This window comes from Austrofundulus limnaeus, unplaced genomic scaffold (assembly GCF_001266775.1).
Source record: "Austrofundulus limnaeus strain Quisiro unplaced genomic scaffold, Austrofundulus_limnaeus-1.0 Scaffold69, whole genome shotgun sequence".
Classification (NCBI taxonomy): Eukaryota; Metazoa; Chordata; class Actinopteri; order Cyprinodontiformes; family Rivulidae; genus Austrofundulus; species Austrofundulus limnaeus.
Genome location: NW_013952471.1, coordinates 1956073 through 1968414, shown reverse-complemented (window position 1 = coordinate 1968414; position 12342 = coordinate 1956073). Strand labels below are relative to the sequence as shown.

Here is a 12342-nt window from a genome sequence, read left to right as displayed (position 1 = left end):
ATATCGTATCGTGACCCCTCTGTCATGATATGTATCGTATCGCCAAATTCTTGCCAATACACAGCCCCAGTCAACAGTTCTATATGGTCATTGGTTGAGAGAAGTATAGACATGCTTTACCCTTGAGAAACTAAAGGAAAATTGACGGTGATATTGTGTGGGTGCATAGAGTTAAAATATCTGCATATTACAAACCTCCACGCGTGGCTGTGACATGTTCATTCCAAAACTGAATTAGTAGGCTAACTCCCGTATAATGGTGAGCATGTGAATTTGTTTATAAGCCGGCAGGCACAACAGTAATAAATGTTTTTTGTGAGGAAACACAAAAAGTATTGCAAGGTAATGTAAAAGTATTATGAGGGAACGTAAAAGTATTGCAAGGTAACGTAAAAGTATTATGAGGGAACGTAAAAGTATTGCAAGGTAACGTAAAAGTATTATGAGGGAACGTAAAAGTATTGCAAGGTAACGTAAAAGTATTATGAGGGAACGTAAATGTTTTGCAAGGTAACGTAAAAGTATTATGAGGGAACGTAAAAGTATTGCAAGGTAATGTAAAAGTATTATGAGGGAACGTAAAAGTACTGCAAGGTAATGTAAAAGTATTACAAGGGAACATAAAGGTATTGCGAGGTAACGCAAATGTAGTGCAAGGGAATGCAAAAGAAAAAAAAATACCCACACCCCACGGCAGGCTCCATAGGGGCGAGTGGGTTTAATTGTACTTTTTTTTATTTATCTTACTTTTTTCTGTGTTAAAGCTTAATAAAGATGTGTTCAGAAGAAAAGAAACATGAACTTCCTTGAATAAAATGAATATATTTTAGGAAAAAAATAGATCTTGAAATTAAAATGAGAGGGGAAAAAAAGAATATTGTCCTTTTTAATCCCCCTCAGTCCTATAAATTCCCTTTTCCCTGTTCCTTGAAGTATTTCTTGTCCCAGTGAGAAAGTATATCATAGATTAGTGTAGGCATGCATTGAGCAAAAGCTGAACTGTCATGATGATAAATGAAGAAAAGAGGAGATGAAAGATGGGGATAGAAATTCAGGGTTTAAAAAAAAGAAACGTCAGCCTGCAGCAGAAAAAAAGCCTTTGGCTACTTTAAATAGTTTGTGGCATGTTTGGATTTTGAGACATTTCCCAAAAATGGCAGAAAAAAACTTAACTGAGAATGATTTTGGATTTTAAAGTTGTCCTAATCGAGTCACTCAAAAAACTTTAATATGCATTTTAAACATGGAAAGCTTATGGACTTCATGTTCATGCTGTTTCAGAGCTTAGGGTGGTCAGAAGGATTGACTTAAAGAGAAGAAAAGAAGAATTTCTTGGTTGCAGAAACCTCAAGAATGAAAACATTGAAGCTCTAAAATTAGTATCATGTATTATGTTGAGAGGGATCACTTTAAAAATGTTACTCTCTGAAATGTGCCAAACTGTGAACTGATAAGCCTGAAAATCCAGTTTTCACSTCCTAACTGTGCTCAGCATAGAGACATGATAGAACCATCAGTCATACCGATCGACTGGTTCCAGGAACTTCATTAGATTCTACTCAGAATATTTTCAGAAATATTGTAAAGGATTATGGGTGGAGCTGCAGCCATAGCTGAGTGACATCTGCTTTGGCTTTAATAATGTTAATCAGAACAGACATGACTGTGCGTCGGCTCGGCCCAATGTCAAGCCTAATCAGAGTAAAGAACTTCAAGCAGATACAGAAAGATGGTAATGGGAGCATGCAACATCTCTAAATAAATTAATATTAATTAACATTTTTAAGCTATTATTTAAAAAAAATACAGAAATTGCATTTTTGGTCAAAATGCACATTAATGCTGAGTGCTGAATGACTTGGCTGATATTGCCTGAAACTAGATAGGCACATATCAGCGCAGAATGGGGAGGTGATTTGTAGAAACAGACTTTTAAATCATGGCTGTAAAACAAATAATAGTTATTGCCAGTTCTGTTGCTTCTTGGTCATTTTCTTATGTTTTCTTATGTATGGCAGGGCTTCAGTAAGAAAACATGCAGATATATTAGTAATTTACCTGTTTGTTGTAAAACTGAAGCAATGCATTCTGGGCAGGCTACAGGACACAGAACAGGAACTCCATTCTTTTCAAAATAAGAGCATGAATTTAAATGGTTCCATGTTTCTTTCTTTAATATTATTTATTTATTTTTTAAAGGTAACGCAACTGTCTCTGTCTTTGTTGCTGCGTGACCTGTACACCTGTTCCCCCATGTTTGTCATGTGTGTCTTCTTGAATGGATGTTCTTAACTGTTTGTACAGCCCCTTGTGAATTTATTTCTGTGAAAGGCGCTATACAAATAAAATTTTACTTACTTACTTAAAATGTCAAAACAGAGGCTTAAACGAACAAAGCAGAGGATAAAATGAACAGCAGAGGATTCAAATATTTTTATTTATTTTTATCTATTTTAGATCACAGAGACCTGTTGTATAGGAACACTTCAGCTCAATATCTCCATAGAATTGATACTGCTGCTTCTGAGGTTTGTTACTAAACCTTGTTGTCCACCAGGAGGTTGGAACATTGGCACACTTTATTTATAAGGCCATGCTTGGGCTGTTGCCCTCCTACATCTGTGATCTAATCACACTGAGAAATGCTGATTCTTACTCTTTGCATTTAAAAGATGATTTTTTTGCTCTCTATTCTATTTTCCTGCATTGAACTGGGGAAAAAAGGTATTTGACTTAGATTTGTTTGCTCAGCTCCGACTACATYGAACATGTTGCAAAAAGACTGGAGATTATCTGAATTTATTTCATTGAGCACTTTTATGTCCAGACTGACAGCAGAGATGACTTCCTTAAATTCTGACCATTTTTAATGATTATTTTATGGCATTTTAACTGTATAAATAATTGTAATTGTTGTGTAACTTTTGCTGCCTCTTTTCACCCTTGAAAAGGAGTTTTTAATCTCAATGGGACTTTCCTGTTTAAATAAAGGTATAAAAAAAGTAACATAATGGTAGCTAAAAACAAAACGCAGCTGATAAGTGTACTGAAGCAAATTTTTAAAGAGAACAATGTCTTTGAAAAATAATAAAAAAATTAGATTTCTGTGTTTTAGTGCTAAAAATCCAAGCCAACTCTGATGATAAGATTTATCAAAAAGGAAGACGACTTATTTGGTCTAATTTAAAGGGATTTTGTTTTAGTGTGACGTCATTAAAAAGCAGAAAAGGAGGAGAAGCATTTGAACTAATGAACATGAAGACAGTTTCCCTGAAAAGCAGTTTGCAGTTACATCAATTTTCTGTAGAAGCGACATAGCTTCATATGAAGGACGTTTATTTCCTACAGGCTGTTTTCTCAGACAGCTTTTGTCTTTTAACAAAATTAAATCAGGGCAAATGAGCTCTTCAAAGGAATTCCAGAAAATAATAAATTTACTCTTATGTTTAGAATCCTTAGAAGTAAAAACATGATGAAATGCCAAATACGTCATTGGTGTACTGGGACAGTAAACTCAGAAACATTGTGGTTTGGTAACAGCTGAACAACCATTTTAAAAAGAAGATGAGTGAGACGTGTGTTGTTTAAAACCAGCGTTTATTGTAGATAAAGAGAATCTCTTCTACTAAATTTTCAACAAGTTAAAAGTTTCAACAACTTTTCTCGTTTAAGTTTGAAATATGCATCTTTAATAAGAAAAAGACTGCTGCCGCCGCTTTCAGGCCCCTCTACATTTTAAGTAACAAGTACTTAAGTGATGAAGGCTACTTTACTCTGTGTGAACAGAAACCGTTTGCGACCCTTCGCGGAAAGAAACTGTTGAATAAATTTGTGACATCAAGTTAAGTGCTCCAAGTAATCCAAAAGTAATTTGACACACAGAACACACAGTGGGCCTCACGCAAGAACCGTTCGTACGCACAGATTTGTTCTTAAGTTGTGCGTACGAGTGATTTAGGAGAATTTGTGGCGTTCACCAACTTTTTTGTCTTCTAAGATTTTTTTCAGATACGAACAAAATTCACGAGTGGTCCAGACCTGTCGTATATTTTACGAGAAGTCAGTCTGCTGTCATCCAGACGGGTTTTCTTCATTAATAACTTTATATTTCGTTAGTTTGAAGATATTTAGAGTTGGAAATAAATCACACTCCATAATTATGTTGACAATGGGCTATTCTGCTTGAATTAGAGTTATAATTWTAAATGTAATAATTTAGACTCACAATATAAATTCTACGTCCGGCCGGCTTATCCATGATCGGGTCGCGGGGGCAGCAGGAGACCCCGCTCTCCCCAGCGACACTTTCCAGCTCGTCCTGGGGGACTCCGAGATGTTCCCAGGCCAGAGGGGATACATAATCCCTCCAGCGAGTCCTGGGTTTTCTCCAAAGTGCCAGACATATTTTGAAATCATTTTAAAATGCTGGTGAGCAGCGCTGCAGCTTCTGAACAAATGAAAATGATTTAACACAGTTGTTTATACTTTTAGCAGCTCTTTTTATTCCACAGCTGACCTGCTAAAAATGACAGATTTTCTTTTCTGGATCTCTGACAGACGGACTTCAATCTCTGAACTCGTAAAGTTTTTATTTTTAGTTTTCGCTGTCATTTTCATGAATGAACACTTCCTTGTATCTGAGGCAGGAAACATAGCCTAATATGGTGTTTTTGGGGTGGTAATTATGCTAATCTCCTCTCGTGTGCACGAGCAGCTGGATAGAACAGGTGGAATTTACGCAGCTCATTTACACACTTTTCCTGAAGATAGAAGWGTTTGTTGAATCTGACGTGACATGTTCGTACGAACGCTTCGTACGAACAAAAGTAAGAGACATTTAGGATAAGAATACGAACATGTTCTTGCATGAGGCCCATTGTATTCCTTTTAATGGCCAGCAATTATCTTGTCAAAAACTGCCAAAAACAAAAAAACAAGAAGGAGATGTAAAACAGTGCGACAATAGTTACTGACAACATGGCTTCAGCCAGTTCTGCTGAGGATTCAGGATATTTTACACTACCAAGCATCACTTTGTGTTTGACAATGAGCTCAAAAAGGTGAAGTGAGGGTAATGTTCGGAGCCTAATTTAATATCTCGACGAGCGTGCCTGTCACATGGTTGGGTTTCCACTACCCTGGTAACAAATTCAATTATCTACTTTTTGCACAGCACATCTTACCAACGGACCTAATCTGCTGATGCCTGTGCTCACGTCGTTGAATCAGACTGTGTGTTTCTGTAACTTTATTAGGAATGATACAATCTGCGTCTCAAAGCAGCGGTAACCAGTGCAGAAGCAGCTGAAACGTCACGTTGAAATTAATGATACAATGCTYGTATCATTAATCTGTTCGGTACAGTGCAGTTAGGCTAACGTRATTGGAAATCTAAAAAAAGATAGTGGGTCAAAGGTTTAAAATGATCCAGCTGACTCCAGCCAAAACAAATCACATTTACTACATTACTTTATCTGAAATTAAAGCAGAGGTCAGACAACTTAGCACCAAGTCGGGTCGAATTAGGACAAAGTGAGTTGTGCTGAGACTGGACATTGGAAAAATGGCATACTTAATCACAACACCTGTATTTTGACATCGTAAGCATCGTGAACTTTATATCTTTCATGTCCTGATGCATCTCAGTAAAAGAGACTTCTTCAGTCTGAAGAGTTACAGGTAAACTAAGCCTTATATACAGTACTTTCACAGGGTGGATAAACTGTTCACATGCAAAAGAGGACCATCAACCTAACAACTGACCATTAGGGCCCTGATTATCGACTTTTGTTCACAGGGGGCTGAGTCATACTTGCAATAACAGCACTGTAAGATGGGGACAACTGGACATGAAGGCCTCCACCCCGGTTTAATGGCGGAGGTTTTTTTTTTCCAGAAAATGGCTTTGTTTACTCCTTTCTCAAACAAACGTTCCTCTCTATCATGGTTGAGAACATCTTCATCCCTGAAAGAGTGACCACTGGCCTGTAGATGAGTGTAGACTGCAGAGTAGAGAGACCTGATGATGTTGCTCTTCTGTGCTGGGCCATCATTTTGGCCAGCATCTGCTTTATTTCCCTGATGTTTACCTGTTCACAGTCCTCCTGGCACTTAGCATACACCACATTACTCTGTTTGTGCGGGGGATCAGATCTTTGGGGTGAACTGGTCTTTGACATAATGTGTTTTATGGTTTAAGAGCCACTGGGATGTCATGTTTAGAGAATAATCTTCTCAGATTATCTGAAACTCCCGCAACTGGTCTGGGTCTGGGGTCCTCATTTTCATCTGGTGGCTGGCTGGAGTCTTGTTTGGGTTTCTTGCCTGATTTGAAGAAAGCCCAGTTGGGATAACCACATTGCTTTAGGGCCTGTCTTGTGTGGGATTTCTCCTTCTCACTGGCTGTGGGGGACACTGTCTGCTCTGTGGTACAAAGTCCTGATGACTCCTAACTTGTGCTCCAGTGGMTGGAAGGACAAGCACATTGTTCTCTGTCAATAAATGGTGACAATCAGGGCCCCAATGATCAGTTGTTAGATTGATGGAACAAACAGTTTTGATTGTCATCGTTAAACTTGTTTGTCCACCATGTGGAGGCACTTTTATAAGGCTGCGTTTACCTTCAAGTCATCTCTTAACCAAGAGACAAAATGCTTAAAACAAAGAACTTGTCCAGAGGATCTATTCAACTTTTTTTTGATTATCTTTTTCTTGTTTTGAATTTTAGATTATTTAAAACTAATTGTGAAACCCCTAAATGCAGTCTAATTTTTCTATGAGCCCACATCCGAGCCAACTGTAGACTGATTATAAATGCATAACTTTTCTTTGTTCTAGAGAAAAAGTGAAGTCTGTCCTCCAGCTGGCCTGAATGTGCAATAAAACATCTACATTTGTGCAATATTGACAAAACACTCCAATGACTTTCACAAAAGCAACAGGATAAAATGAGTCAGGATGTATAAACACAGTTCTAATTTAAATGCTTACTGAACCTCATAATATCAGAGGCTGTTAAACCCTAACAGCAATTAATGCCCGATCTTTCATTCWTTATTCTATTTTATATGAAGTTTTTGAAACCAGGAGTCTGACAAAGATTTTCAAAGAGTGAAATGCTAACCACATCAGTTTCTCATGGTTCAAAAGAGATTTTCCATAGAAAGATCAGAGAGTGGGATTCATCAAAGGAAAGAAGGGAAACTGACTGCATGGTTATGAAATTTAAGCATAAGCAGTCCTGGCATTTGCAGAACCTTTAGATATTGCATAACACAGGTGGACTAACAAGAGTGCAGGCCWAAAACTTTACACATACTGAGCAAGTGAAGAATTGTTGCAAAGAAAACGTTGCTTTTTTGATTGAATGTCTGGATGTTRTTTTTAATGCTTTGGTGTAAAGATTATTGATACTACTGAGTTAAAAAAATATATCGACAGGTTCCAGATAGGAYAAGAAATATCTTCATTTATAGATTAGAAGTCCAGTTGCTTTTTTGTCCCCTGTTGCCGAGGCGGGGGACTTAAAAATGCTCTCCGTCCGTCCGTCCGTTACATTTTCAGAAAGCTGTGACTTTCACATAGTTAGCTATGGTCGATCCTAATCCACCCCACTACAGAAATGCAGTWCAATTTTTGGGGGGCGTGGCTTAATTACAAATCTCGCCGCTGACATTCATTTGGGTCTAAATTCTACGTGTCAGCCAATCTGCACCGAATTCACTATGGTCAATCCTAATCCAACCCATTACAGGAATGCAGTCAATTTTTGGGTGGCATGGCTTATTTCCTCCACAGCACCCACTACAATTATTTAAAAAAATTAGCCCCAACTCATGCTTGAACCTGGAATCATGAAATTTGGTACACATGTGTAACATCTCAGGACCTAAAAAAGTCTTGGAGTCATGGTCCCACTTTGCACATAATTGGCTATAAATTACAAATACATTATCCAATCTGCACACAGTTTTGTGTGTGTCATTAGGGAAACCAGCTAAACACATTGCTTTATTAGTTTGACAATATCACTTTAGCCCTATCCACTTTGCACATGATTGMCTCTAAATCACACATACATGGTCCAATCTGAAACAAATGTTGTGTGCATCAAAAAGGAGACCTGTTCAACACTTTTGTGTAGTAGTTTGAAAAGATCATTTTAGCCCCCSTTCCATCTATTCACCTAATGAGATTATTTGAATAATGAAGGCCTGATGATTCCAACAAAACTGTTAACGGCTGGTCACTATTGAATGTCAACGGAGGACATCAGCAACGGTTGGTGTCAAGTTTTATCTTGTTTCTTTTACTTTTGTGGATTTACCTAGGGTTACCTCTGTTTCAGAGTCACAATGGATAGTAGTCACCATCCATCCATCCATCCACCCACCCACCACCCTCAAGGTAACAGTTCCAAGAAGGAAATCCAGACATCTTTGTCCCAAGCAACATTCCATAGTTCTTCCTGGTCTAACCAAAAATGGTCCCAGGCTAGAGGGGTTACATAATCCCCACCACCCCAGTGATTTCTGTATCTGGCTTAGGGTCTCCTTTCAGTAGGTACCCTGCCAGGAAAAACCTGCACTGTAAGGTGTCCAGGAAGCATCCTGATCAGATGCCCAAACATAAGCTGACTCCTTTGGGTGTGGCGGAGCAGTGGATCTGATATAAAGTTCCTCACCTCCACTCTGTGACTGAAGCTCATTTCAGCTGAGATTTTTTTTGTCATGATTCATATTTCTGGGTCTATAGGCTAGGGTTGGTCAAATCTAGGATCATAGGTTAAAGTTTTGGTTGAGAATCATGGTATCAAACCAGAAGACTGACCATGATGCCAAATATTATCCACGTGATACAGTAAGTTTCAAAAAGACTATAGTTACGGTGGTGATAAAGTCATGCTGCTTACGAATTTAGAAAGATCAACAAAAAGAATGATTGGCAGACATCAGCAGTGAGCACAAAATGCATGGTGAATACAGTTAGTCATAGCTCATCTGTGTCGTGGCTCCCTCACCATGTGATAAGACCTGCAGCGACAGCCGACCAGGTGACACAGCACGAGTTGGGCTTCTTGCTTTCCTCCTCTTCGTCTTTGCTGCAGCAGCACAAACAGCTCAGGTAGATGGCCAAACATAAAAGGTTGAGGCCAAGGCCAGCAGCTGCCACACATCCCAGGAATATGAGTGACTACAGAGGGAGAGAAGGAAAGAGAAATGATTTGCCTCGTGTTTAGACGTACAGATTTAACAATCACACAAAGAAATGACAAGTATCTCTTGCTCTACTAAAAGCACCGTGGTCTCCTTACTTCACATAAAGTCCTGTGTTCATGCTAAAAACAGAGTCAAGTTTTGTTTTACTACAAAGGAGACTTTGATCTGTTAAATAATTGCATTGTCACCAAGCTCAAAAACTGTGTCCCAGTTCGACCCACCGAGGTCACACCCTTCGCAGACCAAGTAGGCTGCATAAAACCTCTGTGAAATGAGACAGTCTAGTCATTGAATGATGTATGTTTGCATGACCACGAGTTACCCTGTTATCATGATGATTCATTTTACATCACGCTCCTTCTGACTTGGTCATTTATTCACAGGTCTTTTCACTGGAGCAATAATTTCACAGTTGAAATGTTACACGTAAATAAATATTAAACGTTAATAATTTGGGTTTAGCACCAGTATCCGTACCTGTAATCGCATTGGATGTAACATCTCATTGCAGCATAACTTTCATTGCTTAAGTTGCTAAACACATTTAAAAGCAAATTCTTCGACTCGTGTTGGACTTCCAAACTACACTGACTTGGTAAAAAAATTATCCTGTTTAGTTTGCTGTTGACACAATGAATCTTTAAATGTCCTCGGCCCGGGAGGATACTCTTTAGCCTTCCTTTTTTAGGGTTTTCTGGGCCGCATTCATCGGCCGCATGAGAAATAGTCCACGGATTGGGGCAGCCTTCGGCATGGGGCAGTGATGAAACAAATGCGGACTTCGGAGGACGCAGCCCCTGAGCTGAAACACAGCCAAAGTCATTAACTATTATTTAAAATATTGGTGTCATATTGAATTTACAAGCAGCTAAAACTATTCAAGATTAAACTATTTCACAGAAAAGGTTCATCTCCTCACATGGACTCATGACAGACTATCCCCGTCAAGAGCCATATATTAAAAACTGTCTCCAAAAGTCCTTTTTGTTGTAATAAATAGCAAAATAAAAATATTTCTTCTCTACAAACAGGCTCTCTGCTGAGATCATTATGAAACCATAGTGTTCTGGGACTCCAAACAAACAAGTTTCTCTAAACAGTTACTGTGATTAATGAGTAATAAAAGACATCAAAGCCGATGATTATGTGTGCACCAGCGCTGGTAACAAGGCCAGATGCATCCTGGGAGCATGTCTCCAGCTAGAGATCAGACACCTCCTCATACATTCACTCCTCTCCCCATTTTTCTATTAGCCCCATCCCACCTTCTGCGAAAAGATGGAGTGGGATGACAAAAATAGCAACAAGACTGTTGTAACGGCCTCAAATGAATTCTGCATCCATCTGTGAGCAGATGGGTTGGTTCCAGCTCGGGACCTTTTGTTTTTTCTTCACACTTCTTCCTTTCAGGTTCGTCTGAAATCTTTCTGGAGCTGTGCCATCTGCTCTTTGAATGGGATGTCATGTTTCCTGCATGTCAAGTGGAAGGATTAAAAGGCAGAAATGAATAGAATCTGTGAGACTATGTCAACAGTTTATACAAAGTGCCAAGTAAACTGCAAATTGAAATATCCTCCAGGAGGCTAAAGTGGTGCAAATGATCTGATATACATCTGTAAAGTGCAAATTATATTATAAAAGCATTGTTACAGAAGGCGTATTTGCGATAGGAAATGTGTTTTATTCACTCAAAATATGTTTTTATTTCCCATCTTCCCAGCTAGCAGAAATGGATTGCAAATAAAACCATTGTGCAAAAGAAGCTCAAAGCCTATTGATATTTTGAAAACATCTCCCTTTTACCAATTCAAAGATATAAAAGTATTTAGGAAAAAAGACAGCAAACCTCGCTAAACATTAAAAAAAACATGTACCATTAACATTTTTCGCAATTTAAAAATCTGTTCATCCATTTACTCAAATAAATGTCTCCTTTAAGTTCTCTCCACAGCATTTCTTTGGAATTAAAGTCAGATTGATTTGGTCATTCCATTTATTCTTCTCTTTGCAGCCCTGACATGCACGCTGTGGGTAGTCAGCCTTCTCCTGATGGTGGGCTCATGAACAATAACACCAGTCAATGTGTGAAAGGCTTTTGGTCTCATAGAAATGACCCTAGATTCTTTTGAGACTTTCAAATCTATTACACACGTCGCTCTTAGACAACATCGACCATGACGTTTTATTTTAGTAAAACCTGCCTGACTGAGGTTTGTTGGAGCCTAAAGTCTTTGAAAATGGTTTTGTAACCATTTTCAATCCTAAATAASACAAACAACTCTTGCTCTGATTTCTTCAATACATTTTGTTCATGACATTAACTTTTATAGTGTGTTAAAAAGGTCAGGCTTTAATAGTTTCCCAACAGGGGCCTTCAACTGACTGAAAGAAGGGTAGCACCCTGCCTCATTTTGTGTCTGGGTTTGGTTTAACTGATGAGAGTTGGAACAAGTTTGGTGGAACTGAAGCAGGCTTAGTGAATGAGAAGGCGATCTGGGGCTCAGGTGGATAATAAGTGTGTTGGGCGAGGAGGGGGATGGGTGGGAGACGGTCTTAGATTGTATGAATGAGGAGAACGCAAGAGGGGGGAGAAATCCTGCAGCGCACACAAACACTGGAGCCCCCCTCCCAAAAGCTGCTCTTATCATCATGGAAACACGCAGGTTATTTGGTGTCCTTGCGACGAGGACGGATGACGAGTGAAAGGGCGAATTATCACAGCCTACTTGAATTAGGCAGCATGTGACAGGCTCGTTTAAATCACAGTGCCTCTGTCTTGTGATTCGTCTGCAGCCGGGCAGTACAGATTAGGGAGGGAACGGGGCAGAATGAGGATAACCAGCGAGGACAGTAGTTCACATTTGAGAAGCCTGGCTGGAAAAGCTGGGGGCAACCGTAAAAAGGAAAAGCTTTATGTTTACGTGTTGTTTTGTGTTGTTTAGTAAATTAAATTTGACCTTATTAAAGTATTAACAGTTATAAACGCAACAATTTTTCTGTCCCTTTCTGGTTTTCTGTCTTCTGAGTGGCACGGCACAAAAATAAAGGCTTCTGAATTATGGAGAACCCATTCAGTGAAAGACTGAACACACACACACACACACACACACACACACACACACAC

At 38.9% G+C, this 12342-nt stretch overlaps 1 protein-coding gene across 2 annotated transcripts in view; it reads right to left on the bottom strand.

Annotated features, from left to right (window-relative positions):
- ttyh2 (tweety family member 2) overlaps window positions 1–12342 on the bottom strand; it is a gene marked incomplete in the record, with an annotated part of 93039 nt that overhangs the window by 53790 nt on the left and 26907 nt on the right. For both annotated transcript variants that reach the window (XM_014010479.1, XM_014010480.1), the window contains 1 exon segment: window positions 9020–9192. In XM_014010479.1, the coding sequence (XP_013865933.1) occupies window positions 9020–9192 (173 nt within the window).